This window comes from Arvicola amphibius, chromosome 14, assembly GCF_903992535.2.
Source record: "Arvicola amphibius chromosome 14, mArvAmp1.2, whole genome shotgun sequence".
NCBI classification, from domain to species: domain Eukaryota; kingdom Metazoa; phylum Chordata; class Mammalia; order Rodentia; family Cricetidae; genus Arvicola; species Arvicola amphibius.
This window is the reverse complement of record NC_052060.1, coordinates 41,386,130-41,400,698: the sequence shown is the minus strand read 5'-3', so window position 1 is coordinate 41,400,698 and position 14,569 is coordinate 41,386,130. Positions and strand designations below refer to the sequence as shown.

Here is a 14,569-nt window from a genome sequence, read left to right as displayed (position 1 = left end):
CATTTCTGATATAAGGAGACTCAAGAGTGACCTAAAGCTGTCAATGCTTCCCCAGTCTGCAGCAGTCCTGTAGCCTTGTGTATTCCTCGCTTCTCCTGTCCTTTCTTTGTTTCTTCCAACATTCCCTTTTCTCTTATACAGAACCTAACCACACACCTTGAAACACAGCATAAAATCTTAATATGACATCATGCACCACCCAGAGTGGCACTGTTGTCATCATGCATCTCTGTGTGTCCCTTATCCAGGTGTGGAGGACAAAGCCAAGGTGAGCCACATGTGTGCTGTTGCTGCTAGAGTCATATAAAATTCCAACTGTTCAATATACACTTAGTTTATTTCTTAGATGGGAATTGAACATAAGAATAATAACTAAGAACCTTGCATTAAGACTTAGCATTACAGAAAATTATTAGCTTGCAATATGTTATATTCTTTTATGCTTTGTAATATTTGTTTAATAATGCAAAGATATATTGCTTTGTGTTGCATTTGTTAAACTGTGAAGCTATGTTACATTGCCTGCCTAAAACACCTTGATTGGCCTAATAAAAAACTCAACGGCCAAAAGCTAGGCGGGAGAGAGAAATAGTCACGGCTGTGAGGCAGAAAGAATAAATAAGAGAAGAACAAGAAAAGGGAGAATGGAGAAAAGGAAAAGAAAAGACAGGAGGATGCCTATGGCCAGCCAGCCAGCCAGCCATGGAGTTGAGGGAAAGAAAAGTATAGAATAGAAAAAGGTAAAGGCCCAGAGGCAAAAGATAGATGGGATATTTAAATTAAGGAAAGCAGGTTAGAAGCCTTTAATCATAGCACTAAGGAAGGAAGGAAGGAAGGAAGGAAGGAAGGAAGGAAGGAAGGAAGGAAGGAAGGAAGGAAGGAAGGAAGGAAGGAAAAGATGGCTAGAAACAAGTCAACCTAAGGCCAGGCCAGGCATTCATAAGTAATGATAAGTCTCCATGTGTTTGTTTGGGAGCAGGGTGAGAGTAAAAGAGAAACAAGCTACACCCTAGAGTTAGGGAATCATAAATGTACAGACAGGGGGAAGTTGGGAAGAATAAAAAACAGTTCGTTAAGCCTGGACACACACTGCAGCTGCATGTATGTGTGTGTCTACAGAGCTTAGAGATAGGCATTAGAAAGCAGTAGCACCTGCCTACAGATATGCTTAGCTGAATGTAGTTTATCAAGGGTTTAACCACACTCTTAGCAGGACCATGAATGCACAACACAGGTAGAGGCCTACCTCGAAGAATCAAAGCATGTCACTTATAGAAACATTTATATTTTGCTCCTTATCTTGTTAACAAATGTTCAAAGGATAATTTCCTCCCTCACTATAAACTTGTTCAATTGCATTATTAATATGGCATATGTTTTCCCATTTTTATTTGTAAGTGGCCAACACAGCAGCCTAATGCAGCTGAATCTACAACTTAACAACCATCACTGGCTGCGTTACGTTCATATATTTTCTGTTCCATTCTACTTTATTCTACTTCTAATGAGAAGCCAACAACTTGGTTTCCTGGACTTCTGATATACTATGCCCATACTAGTCTAACATCCTGTCACCTGTGGCCTGAACGAGTCTGCATCAAGCTCAACTCTCTTCCATATCACACGAATTCATGTTCATGGGAAGAGGCAAACCCAGAGAAAGATCACACTTTAAAATGATCCCCAGCCGGGCAGTAGTGGCGCACGCCTTTAATCCCAGCACTCGGGAGGCAGAGGCAGGTGGATCTCTGAGTTCGAGGCCAGCCTGGTCTACAAGAGCTAGTTCCAGGACAGGTTGTAGAAACTACAGGGAAACCCTGTCTTGAAAAACAAAACAAAACAAAACAAAAAAACCAAAAAACAAAAAAATGATCCCCAATGCTACACAAAGCAGCCTTGCAGCAAATATAAAATATATTTCTTTGGGTATGGGAACAAGCCAGCATTCTCTATTTTGTTTTCTATGGATTAGAAGTAGCATATAAGATATTTAAGACTTAATAAAAGATTTTGCAACTGACTTTTCATCTATCTATATCTTGTAGTTTTTCTTATTCTTGATTCCATCAAAATCATTACGTACCTCATTGAAGCATACAGAAACATATCCGTAGAACTGTAATTTCCCAGAACCATAATTTTTTGATCATTGACCCACCATCACTAATTACCCCCATTTCCGATAATTACACTTCAGTGGTTTTCTTTCTTAAAAAAAAAAAAAAGTTATTTCATCAGTTTCTACTTTATGAAGTTTTAGAGAAAACAGGTCTTTTTCAGAACTTGGCCGATTTGCTGAAATCCGCAGAAATGCCCATCACTCTTCCTGCTCTACAGACATGCATCGTGTTCTCTCCTATTTGATCTCTACCCCTTGGATGCTTCTATCAATCATCCAGTTACGGTCTGGTGTGCTGAGCAAGGAAGAGCACTTTCAGCAGAGTTTTCTCCCTGTCCAACACTTTTCTCAACGCCTTAGACTGCCCTCTAAAACACAAGTTAAGTGAAGAGGAGAGTCACATGGGTTCCTTCTACTACCTGAAGAATTTTAGCTGTACTCTGCGATAATGCTACTTATTCAAAAGCGGAAGTCAGAACGACATCAGCTGTGACACAGAACTCTCCGTCTCGAGAATTCACCACTGAACCTAAAACCTACACCCAGGTCTCAGCTCTCACTCTCAAATCAAATGTTTAAGTCACATCTTGAGCCCTCGTTCCTTCCTTTTCTCCTGTTTTCCACGCTGCAGATTTTCAAACTTCTGGAAGAATGAAGGAATAAACACTCCATCTTGACAAACATCCTTCTACATAGTGCTTGGCATCCTCTTTGGTTGGAATTCTACTTCTTTTAGGGACTCTCACTTTTTCCTTGTAGGAACACTAGCTTTCCTATATCAGTGCTTAAAAAAGCCACCTTCTCAGCAACTCGCAAACTCTTCTATGGGGTGTGTGGGAACAACTGCCACAAAACACACAACAACAAAAACCCCACGTAGATGTGATCACTTGACTTCATTTCCAAATCATATCATATACATTTCTCTGACATGTATACTAAATGCATGCCTGTACCTTCTTCCTATAGTAATGTAACTAATATATACATCTCAATTTTTCAGCACTAAATGTGTTCTCTAGCTCACTGGCATTTATAGGAAGCATTTAACCCTTTCCTTACATTGATTCCCTTACAATAACAGACATCAAGAATAACCCCTTTAGTGAAACTATGTAATGTAATTAATCATTGTTTATTTAATAAGTTGCTTAAGACTAGAAGCACTTTTTACACCTTCTCTGTGTGACAATATGGGCCCAATATTTTTAACTACAAAAACCTGAAAAGCCAGTAAACTAGTATATATTTCCCTGACTATAATTTATATCTGATTTTACATAAAAATACACAGTGATTAGAAAAAGTAGCTTTTACTGTTAGCAAAAAAAAAAAAAAAGCAGTAAAGATGAATACTCAAAAAAAAAAAATGGAGAGAGGCGCCAGCAGGCTTGATTTTCTATTTATGTATTCTCAAGTTCCTAAAAGAAACTAAGACACAGTCTATAAGTTTCACAGAGAAAAAAAAAATTTTCCTCATAATGCTTTAAAGAAAAAGTTAACAAGACTGCTAGGATCCTTTCAAGCCCTGCAGGACGAGTCCTCGGAATTATTTAAGGGCTGTCGCATCTGAAGTACGATGCGGCATCACTCAATAGGAAACAGAAACCATGATGCTGAACGGACGGAGGATTTTCAGTTGCCCTGCAGGATAATTCAGTTTCTAGACAGGTGTCTCTGCAGGTGAGGGAACAAGAGATGACCTGGATGAAATCACCACTGCTCCCCTCTACAGGTACCTTGAAACGCCCAAGGATACCAGAGCCAAGTGAAATAACAAGCATAAGATAGGCATAAACCACTGAAGCGGAACGGAAGGGACACACATGTGTAGGCATGCACACACATACCCACAGCACTTATAGGTCTACCTAAAGATATTCTTGAAAAGATGTTTTTATCAAAACTAATTTCCAGACTGTTTTTGTTTCCTCCATTCAAATCACATAATATCCTCTGCAATAGCCGAAAAACACACGACCAATCACTAGCCTACAGCAAGTATTTTGAGCTCATTTCAGCTTTCATAATTTAACTAATTCATTGGAGAAAAAATATATTTAAATACAGCTTCACTCCAACCTATTGCTTTATCTAAATATTGCTGTATGACTACATCACAATTTTTTTTTAGTATTTTGTATAATATAAGAAATTGGAACATACCCTGCTTGTGTGAAATGTCCTGAATAGGACACCATCCTATTAAAGTTTTCAATACAAAATTAAAGTGAATTGTTTTCTGGTAAAGGTGAACAATATGTTCAGAGTAATAGATTTTAAGAGGACCTGCAAGTACTAAAAAGCATGGGGACCTTGGGAGAGGGTTAAGGGGGAGGGGAGAGGCAGGGAGGGGAGCAGCGAAATACGTAGAGCTCAAAAAAATCAATAAAAAGAAATAAAAACACATTTGCACCTATTCCTGGGAAATAGTATTAACTTTGTATCCAAAATGAACATCCCAACAAGATTTTAGGGCTCAGAGCAAAAACTCCTGTCTCTAGTTTCCAATGATAAACAATGTTCCACTTGGAGAAATCATGGCGGAAATCTCTCTCCTTTCTAAAGATTTTTTAAACATTCAGTCTCACAGATCACTTGCCCAAGCCATTCTACACCACTCTGTAAGTCTGGACTGTGTGAATCTCTGCCACTCTGTCCAAAATCTGGTGCACAGATGAGCCATTCAATAACGAAGTCATTAAAACTTTCCAAGTCAAGTCACCTTTACCGCCTTCCTCACTAAGAAACATCTCCTTCATCATCAAATAGCTTTCTGTGATCAAGGCGAAGCCTGAAGTTCAATGTTATTTAATTTTTTTCTCATTGTTTTTCTGAATGTTTGTTTATTTTTTATTTGATGATGTCTAAGTTTCAAGAATATATTCTCTATAAAATAAAATGCTTTTCCCCCCATTTTATTTTACTCCTTAAAATTACCACATAAAATACTGCTTAGAGTCCTCCATGCTGTTTAGATGGATCAGAGTATTGGTTTCATTTAGGAAGCAATATTATCCTATTTTCAAAAGCAACTATTTTTAACCAACAGAAAGTGGTACGGATTTACTATGTACCAAAAAAGCTAGTTTGTACCCAAAACATAAAAACAGTCTGAAACTCCTGTGGAATCTAGTGATTGGCAGATTCCTATGGAATCTAGTGATTGGGCGGTTCAGTGCCATCATGATAAAGGTGTCTTGTGGCTTTGATCAAAACCGAACTTTTCTGAGCTATTTACCTGTTGTTCATCAATTCTGGATCTTCTCCATAGATTATCTCATTGTTACATTTTAATGTAACAAAAACATTTGTCATCTTATTTTGATGTCATTGAAACTTTTTCGTTTTCCCTCCTATAGCCAAAATATATTGCATCTTTGTATTAAAAATATTTCCTACTAGCATGTTTTAATTCTTAAACTGAAAACTCATTTTGAAATTATTACATGAGGTTACAAATTGAAAAATGTTTCAATTTAAAATATGAAGGGTTAATATTTTATCTATGCCTATGTATGTATTTTTAAAACCCACTTGACTTCAAAACTTTATGAAATGTTATTTGCTGATTTCCCCTTCTCTACTTCTCTCAATTGGAGTGACAGACCTACTTTAGATGTGGGCTACAAATGAATTTCCTTAGCAGGAAGGTGCCATCACTCTGCACAAATTACAGACGTGTTTTGTCCAGGATGTCACAGCTGCCATTGGTTGAGGCCCTTAGAACTTAAAATTGAATCTAGCATGTCTCTCCCCTTCTGGAACATGGTTCTACATAAAGTTATCTAGCTTTACTTGATAATATCAAGGTGTTTGTCATCAAATCCCTGAGAATCTCAAGCTAGCTTCTAGGAACATTATTGTGGTTTTGTACAACAACACACTTTTTTTTTAAATGGGGGAAAAGAGGAAAAAAAGGAAAATAAACACCCTTGCCCCTGATTTTCCAGTGTTTCAACCTCTTCTCTATAAAGTGGCAGCAGGAGGAACAGGAGTGGGGGCAGGGCAACCCCCAGAGGCACAGCTTCACTAATGTAATTCCATAAATCAACTAATGGGAGAGAAACCAGATCTGTGTGGTCTCTAATGCTGTCCCACAGAGATCAATCATGTCACCTGAACAATGTTCAGAGACTAAGAGGCCTGGCTTGCCCATGGGACAACTTTATCCCCTGAGTTACATTAGATTGGGATTTTTTAAAAAGTTAAATCTTTGCATCAGAAAAATAACTGTTGTGTGTGTACAGTCTGAAGGATTACCTTTACAAGATAAAGTATTAACTTAATATCATAGTAATCACCTGCATGGTCATATTTTAAATACATCTAGGAACTTAATATTAATTAAGGACATAAATTTTTAAGATAAATTTTGTCCCACAGGAGCACAACACATTTGTATCAACTGCTTTCAACAATTAGTGGCTATTTGTTAATATCATGATTGATGAACGAGCAGTGACATATGCAAATACGCAGGCCACAAAGCATCCAGCACTCACTATTTAATGGGTACTACCATCCTGAATGTCAACAAGCAGTGGTTTTATAAACATAAGTCACTCTTAAAATGGGACTAAGCAGGGATGGGTCATGTTTAAAGGAAGGCTAGGGAAGGGGGCTTAAGAAAATGTGGGCTCAAATCCCAGTACATCCATGTGACTCTTTCTTCAACTTGCTTTACAGAGCCTGAAAGCAACCTGACTATGCTTTCAGTGTCTCAGATAAGAACAGCTCAGAGGGAAGAAGGAGAGCACACAGGCTTGGAGTACTGAGTAAGAAGCTGAGCTGTGTTCAGCATGCAGATCTTAACTCTGCAAGTGTCCATAAGTGAAAGCCACAAGCATTAGCTACTAAGTTTATGACTAAGCTCCAGGTCCAGAACTTCAAACAGAAGTCCATCCCTCCTCAAAAACATCTCCTGAGATGATAATGGATCAGATGAGAGACAGGAAAGCAGTTCGGCAGGGGATTTTCCATCTTGGATTCAGTCACTCAAGTTCTGCTGTTTGATGCCTCAGCCCTGGAAGTTTCCTACAACTGTAGCTTGAGGTTGCATGTGGGTTTGAGGAAATCACCCTGTATTACCTTATTCATGATCTGGATAAACACTCAGGCTACTATGAAAACTTTTTTCTTTCGTTCTGACCAGTATTCCATTAATGATCATGGCCTTGAACCACACAGCCCATGCGCTGGTAGGAAGGAACCCTCGGTCAGGAAAACATCTGTAGAGGGAAGTGGGCATTCTCTCTTGACCTCTTCCTACCTTCTGAGGGACCACACAACTTCTGTGCGTGCTCATTTTCAAAGGTAAAAATGATTCTATGATGTTTGGAATCATGGGGAAAAATTATAGTTTGTGGGAAACGAGAGAGAGAGAGAGAGAGAGAGAGAGAGAGAGAGAGAGAGAGAGAGAGAGAGAGAGAGAGAGAATATATGAAGCCTTTTTAGATGAGCACACTAGCAGAGAAACTTGTCTGAAAGCTTATTAGTTCTCATAGCAAACTCCTCTGGAATGGTTACTAAGTAAGTCAGAATTATTCAGTGGTCCTCTCCACTACATTCCCTACAGCAGTGTACAGGGTGGTACAGTGACTGTAGCTAAGTCTGAGGCCTAACAAAGCCAGAACTATAACACTACATACTACTTTTCAAAGAGAAAGCAGAACCCATACAGTCCTATTCATTGGCATTTGCAGGAAACCACAATGTAAGATCAATTTTAATTTTCCATGGTCTTACAGACCTAGGGAAGTCACCGTACATTAACTCCCCCAGAAAAAAAGAGTTCAAGAGTTAATTTTTGCCATCTGAGAAAATGCATGAGCCTGCACTGTGGCTGCTGTTAGCTTTGCTTGACCAGAGTTACCCAGAGGAAGAACAATGAAGCACCCTGTGGTAAAATTAAAGTTCCCAAGAAGACATGGTTTCTTCCTAGAGGGAAATAAATACACACAGTATTGTGGTGCAACTGCAGGCCATGATGCTTTCTCTGACTCTGGGAATCCCAGCCCCTTGGCCTTGGTTTGTACCCAGCAAAGCAAGATGACCCATCTTCTTCGTAGTCAAACCAGAAGCAAGATCTTTCACTTTTTCCTTTATTCATTGGAACTCCAATCCTCAATGATTCAAAGAGAACATCCCTATACCGTGTTCCTAATTGGTAAAAGAATGTGCAAGTATTTCTCAGGACAGATGTGACAGTCACTCTCGACCTGTGCTCTCTACACAGTCCCTTCCCAAACACTAAATGGCTCATCCAGTCTCACACATGCACCAGGAGCTAACCTTACTCTACTCCATCATAGACTGTGGCTGCCTGTCCATATTTCCTTCTTAATATGGCACCAAAACAATATACCTGTAACTCTGCATTTCTTCGTTTTGTGTTTTGATTAGGACATCAAACAAAATGTTCACCACATACATCCATCTTAATTTGAAATGTAATTAAAAGCCTAACTTTAGCATTACCTTGGCAATTAATGTCTGTTTTAAGAACTTACAGGAAAAGTAAACTATTTTTTACTACATATGGTATCAGCCAAAACCTCTCTCTGTTTAGAGTAATATTGCAACCACAATATAGATACTTTGTTAGATGTAGAACCCCAGGGAAATGTAAAAAAAATAAAACAACAATAACACCAACGACAAAAAAAAAAAAGAAAAACAGCAGAGTTTTTCTGGAACTACATAAAATATTTTAAAAATCAAACACCTATTAGACACAATAGTAAATAACTTCTGCTTTACTAAAAGTAACATCTCGAAAATGGCTGGTGACTATCAGCTCTCTATAAGATTTATGCTTGCTCAAAAAATATTAAGAAGGCAAGAAATAAAACAAACAAAAACATTCTATCGTGCTAAGGAGAAAAATTATTCTAGAAGAGAACTGAAAAAAAAAAAAAACAACACTTGAGTCCAGGCATTGCAGCACACACATATATGTATGATAGATGGTATATGCACACATGTATGTGTATAATGTAGGTTGTGTACCACATGTGTAGTGTTAGAACTGGGTCTCTGGTGAGTCTTTTTTTAGACGTATATATATTTATGATGGATATGTTCAATTTGGGGGGCTGAGCTATTTGTTGTGGGTTTTCCTAAGAGCACTGTTGAAACCAGCAAGGGAAAAATATTAACCATACTCAAATGTAAAACTTCGGATTCTTAGATCAATTGCTTTTTTTCCAGAGATAAGAAAAGGAGGGGCACCCTCTAGCAGAAAGGTGGTTCAGGCTGAGGTGCAGCTGGGAGGGTGGTGTAGAGGCCATGCCCTCTGCAAACCACCTATGACAGTATGTTACAACCTGCAAGAAGCTTCAGAAAAGGGCGTGCTGCGTCTTGAAGCCAGACAAGAAACCCTGTGGGGGAGAGGAGAAGGGGGTGAGGAGGGAGGGGGCAACACTGGGAAACAAGAAATCATCTCCTCTGACCTCTAGCGAAGTGCCAGGTTTTTTCTTTAGCTCTTCACATTTTCTAAATTTGCAGATCTGGTGTCCCGTTTTGCGGTTCCTGCAACTGCTGCAGACGCCACAGTTGATGAGCCTCTTGCAGGGCACGCAGACCCCACACCTTTTCCTCTTCTTCTTGGCCGGGTTGGCTCCGCCAGCTCCCCCCGAGGAGGACGAGGAGGAGGAGGAATGATTCTGCGGGCAGTCTGCCAGATTGGCAATTTGAAACGCACTGTCTGTGACGGCTGCTGAGGCTGCTGCGGGGGAGTGAAGGGCTGTCATGACGATGACCCCTGGAGGTAATGAGATGCCCCCTAAAGCCGGGATAGCGGAAAAAGTCCCCACCCGCTCGGGGAGATTCATTATCTCTGCTTCAGCAGCGCCGCATTTGAGCTTGTTCATGCATTCCCCCGCCAAAGGTCTGCAGTGTTCGGGGGATAAGGTGGAGAGGAAATTAGTATTTGCCATTTGCAACGACGGCTCTGGCGGACAGCCAGCCTTCCCCAGCCGCTGGGAGTCGTTCCGGTGGTGCATGCTGGTCCTGCCGCCGCCGCCGCCGCCGCCACCACCACCACCACCGCCGCCGCCACCACCGCCGGCGGAGGGGAGGATCGCCGAGGAGGAGGCGGAGGAGGAGGCGGCGGCCGAGGAGGATTTCCTGCCGGCCCCGCCGCCCCCACCCCCGCCCCCGCCGCCCCCGCCGCCGCCCCCGCTGCCCCAGAGCATCGCAGTGGCGGCGGCGGTGGCCGCGTTGTCGCAGTTCCACGGGGACATGCCGATGCGCGCGGCGGCCGCAGCGGCGGCGGCGCTGCTGGGGAAGATGGGGGTGGTGATGCGCGCGATCTTGGCTGCCTGCGGGAAGGCGCCCCCGTTGGTCTTGTAGAAGGAGGTGGCAAAGGAGCGGTAACGCTCCATCTCCGAGTTGTAATCCACAAGGCTGTTCAGGGCCCCCTCGGGCAGGTGGCTTTCCTTGGGCAAGCCCGGGGCCTCCGGGCTCGGCCCGGGCTCCACGCAGACATTGGTGTTCATGGTGCAGGGGGGGAAGAAGGGGTGCAGGGTGGAAGTGGGGACCGCCTGGTCCGACACCTGGGTGGGAAAGGGGGAAAGGTGGGGGGAAGGGAAGCGGGTGATGGTGGGGTCGGGGTACCGGCCGGGCCGGGCAGTAAAGGGGGATCCGGGTGGGGAGAGCAAGGTGAGGGCTGCTTTAGTCCTCTCTGGGGCGCATGTCCACAGACGGTGAATTCCCAGGCAGCGTCTTCCTTTGCATTATTCTCCAACTGTTACAACTAAAATAAAGAAAGTCATTCCAATGAGCTGCACGAGGAGAAAAATTAAATATAAATAAACAGCCACCCTCGCTAGCCCACTGCAGACACCACAGAAAGCTCCCACGTTCTCAAGTCGGGTCGTTTGCATAACAATCACCAAGACGTGACCCCCACACACACACCCCCTAACACTCCCAACCCCTGTTCCCTCCCTCCCCACAGCACACCACACAGCTCCTCCCCCCACCCCCTATTCTTGTAACCCTCCTGAGAAAAAAATGTATTAATAGCTAGAGTACCCAGGGAAAGAGGAAAGACAGGGGTGACAAACGCCGAGGGAAAAGGGCAATTGGAGTGCTAAAGACATGCAAATCAGGGGTGGGAGGGCGGGCGATGCTACCTATAAGCAGAGGGCATTTAAACATTATGAAATGTGTGAACAAGTGCTGCCTGGGCATGCAAATGCTGTAAAGTAGAAAACAGCAATGGCCCTGTGAGGAAAACGCACAGGAAATTAGCAAATGAAGTACTGAGAAAGTCTACAATACATCCGAGCATAAACTGTAAGCACACACAATACAACTGAGAACTACAAGGCTGCCCACATACAATCTGAACTAAAGAGGCAGGGGGGAAAAAAGAACTACCAGCTGCCACAGTGTCCTTCTGTGTCTGTGGTCATTAGTTTGAATCCCAGCACAGCTGGCTCTGTTAGGGTCTTAATTCAATGGACCAAGGACAGGTCTCAATTGTACAAGCCATTTGGTGGTGGGGCTTGGCAGGGGCAAGAGGGTGGCGTATTACTTGTTTAAAAGAAAGGAGAAAAAGAAAGATGGAATATATATAGAGAGGTCTCAAATGCAAGCAATGTCACAGGCTCAGAACTAAGTGTCTGCTGCCCCTGTAAGAATACCCCCAATCATTTCTAATGGAGATTGCTGTCTCTTCCCAAGAAAAGGGACGCAAAAAAAAAAAAAAAAAAAAAAAATCTTGCAACAACACTGATTTTTGCATAGAGTGAAAGGGAAGGAGATTCCCTTCAGGTGGTGTTTACCCAAAGAACCATTAAGATGATTTTTTTCTCCTTTTGCTATTTTTTTCTGTGAGGAAAGTTCAATGTTAACTGGGTATTTGCATTCTCTCTGCTTACAGGCCATCATTAAGCGTTAGCAAGATGTATTTTGGTTGCTAATTAAGGGGGAGAGATATCCCGCAGCCATTTAAGAATTAAAGCAGAGATGTAAAATGTATATTCACCTGAAAAAAGAAAACAAACCACCAGTTTCTTTGTCTCCCCCCACCCCCCTTTTTTTTCTTTTTGCCAGAGTACCTTTCTCTGGCATCTTCTGAAACCTATAGATTGGGCTAGAAGGTGGAGTTCAGGAATTTAACTGAAGGCCTAGTAGTGTCTGTCTGAAATTTTCAGAGTTTCAAATGCATATCAATTATAGCAATTACGCTTATAATTAGATTAATGAACCATTTATGTCCAAACTCCAAGTGTGAAAACTTCAAGACCGACTGATGAGGCACCCTAAAAAAAAATGGGTTCCTGTAAACAAATCCCTATTAGGCAAAGTAAATCAAGATAAGGAACCTCCCCCAGGCTGGATTAGAAGCTAGCAGGCATCCTTCAATCACAGCAAGTCCCTAATCACTCAGGAACCACCTCTGTGGTTTCCCATGAGGGAATACTGCTTCCTTCAGAGGTCTGCTGACAATACAAAGGTGCCTCCAAATCCTCCTGGCTAAATATTCTTGATACTTGCAAGGGTTTGGGGGAAGACACAGCACGAATATGCATACAACTTCAGTTTCTGTGAATCACATTGAAAATGCAAAACCATAATAACTGCCACTCACTAGAAACTAGTTATGCCAACCATGCAATAGGCATTCTCACACTGAGCAGAGGGGAAATTTAACATTTTAGTCTTTTGACCTTGTTCCAAATAAAGAAAGAATTTAATATCCCCTTTCAGAGTCTTAGTGTGGTGTTTCCAAACAAGCTCTCCTTGCTTCTCTGATTGCCACCACCTCCCCCCTCCCCACCTCTAGGTTCAATGCCACCAGAAACTGTAGAAAATGATTGTGCCTAGTATCCAGGTCATTATTGTTTAATCAATGCATCCCTGGAGCATGAAAAAGGTATCTAAGCCACAGCTATTGTTTGGCTTTTATTTAGCAACAAAATGAAACACATACCAATAACTATAGTTCTAATACTAAAGCTAAATTAAACATCCATACTTCATGATCCTGCTTTGCCCCTGAACAATGTGACTGTACATGGCTAATACTGTATGTCTGGTCTACCAGAGACACAGGGATCAAAGGTCATATTTAACATTCAGGAGGAGGGGTGGGTGCAAATTAATTAATTAATTAATACAGTCACGGGTTTTTATTGCTGAAGTCCAGCATTAATCTACTTTTACAATCCCACCGGACAGCAAACATTTAAGAGAGAAAGAGAGGGGGGAAAAGCCAGAGGAAGAGAAAGAACAATCACTTACCAGTCTCTTTTTATTTGGGGAGCCTTAGAATTTGCAGACGCTGCCAGTCTGCCTTTAATTAGTTGCACATCACCCCCTAACACAAAGAAACACAAATCCAGATGTGTCTTGGCAGCTCCCAATTACAACTTTAATACTTGTAAACAAACTGTTGGGAATGGGGGGTGGGGTAAATAAATATGCGGATGAAAAAAAATACCTGTAAATGGCTTTTTTTTTCTTGTTGCAGAGAGGAGGAGGAGATGGTGTTAGTGGAGGGGGTGGAAGGAGGAGGAGGTGGGGGTGGAGAGGAAAGCGCCGAGTGTGAGCGTGTGTGGGAGAGCGCGGGGCTGTTGTCGGTGGTCTCTGCTCTTCCCAGCGCGTTGCTCCGGGTCCGTCTCCAGTCGCTGTGTGCGAGGGAGGGAGGGAGCCGGGGAGTCTCTCTCCCTCTCTCTCTCTTTCTCACCCTCCCCCCCCCTCGCTGTGTTTGTGTGTGTGCGTGTGTGCGGTGGCTGGGGGAGGGGATCGCAGAGAAAGGCGAGGGAGGCGGTGCGGAGCCGGGGGCGGGGGCGGGCCGCGGCGCCGAGGTGAGCAGGACGCAGGCCGCGGACACCTCCCGATGATTGGCTGCAAATTACACGGGGAACAAGAGGCGCACGCGGGCCAGCGCTCCTTTTCACAAATCCCCAGCTCGCCGGCGCGGCCACGTTTCCCGGCCCGCCCGCCAGCACCCGGCGCGGCGGAGGCTTTGCTTTTTTTTTTTTTTCCTCTGGCAGATAATTGTTTGGAAGGGATGGAAAAGAGGGCGTTCCCGCCCCTCGCGCCCTCGCTCTCTGCGGGTGTGTTTGTGCACGCTGGGCGGGGGGGTGTGTAAATAAACTTGTCTGGGTTCCCTGGCTGAGCTGGGAAGAGCCATGCCAGACACAGAGGGGAGGTCCTGCGTGGTGCAGGGAGGCTCAGTTTCGCATCCCCGGTCGCGTGCTTTTAAATGCTCTTCCTGGAGTGGCCGGGAGAGACTTTAAAGAGAATCATTATCGTTTTTTTGTTTTTTGTTTTAGGAAGGGAGAAAAGGACGGGCGTTCTGGTGGTTCGAATCCTTGCAATGTTATTTTGCCAGATTGCTAAAAAATAAATAAATAAATAAATAAATAAATAAATAAATAAATAAATAAATAAATAAAAAACATGATGTGATGCTTGACCGATCTCAGTCTG

General features: G+C 42.8%; 1 protein-coding gene across 1 annotated transcript; it reads right to left on the bottom strand.

Annotated features, from left to right (window-relative positions):
* Positions 1-9,459: 9,459 nt before the first annotated feature.
* Positions 9,460-10,620, bottom strand: Cxxc4 (CXXC finger protein 4). The gene has a single exon (XM_038310858.1). The coding sequence runs from the start codon at positions 10,618-10,620 to the stop codon at positions 9,460-9,462; it is 1,161 nt and encodes a 386-aa protein (XP_038166786.1).
* Between the last annotated feature and the right edge of the window lie 3,949 nt (positions 10,621-14,569).

Bases quoted from the DNA above. Each gene is read 5' to 3' on its own strand.
- Cxxc4 (XM_038310858.1), bottom strand. From the start codon at position 10,620: ATGAACACCAATGTCTGCGTGGAGCCCGGGCCGAGCCCGGAGGCCCCG.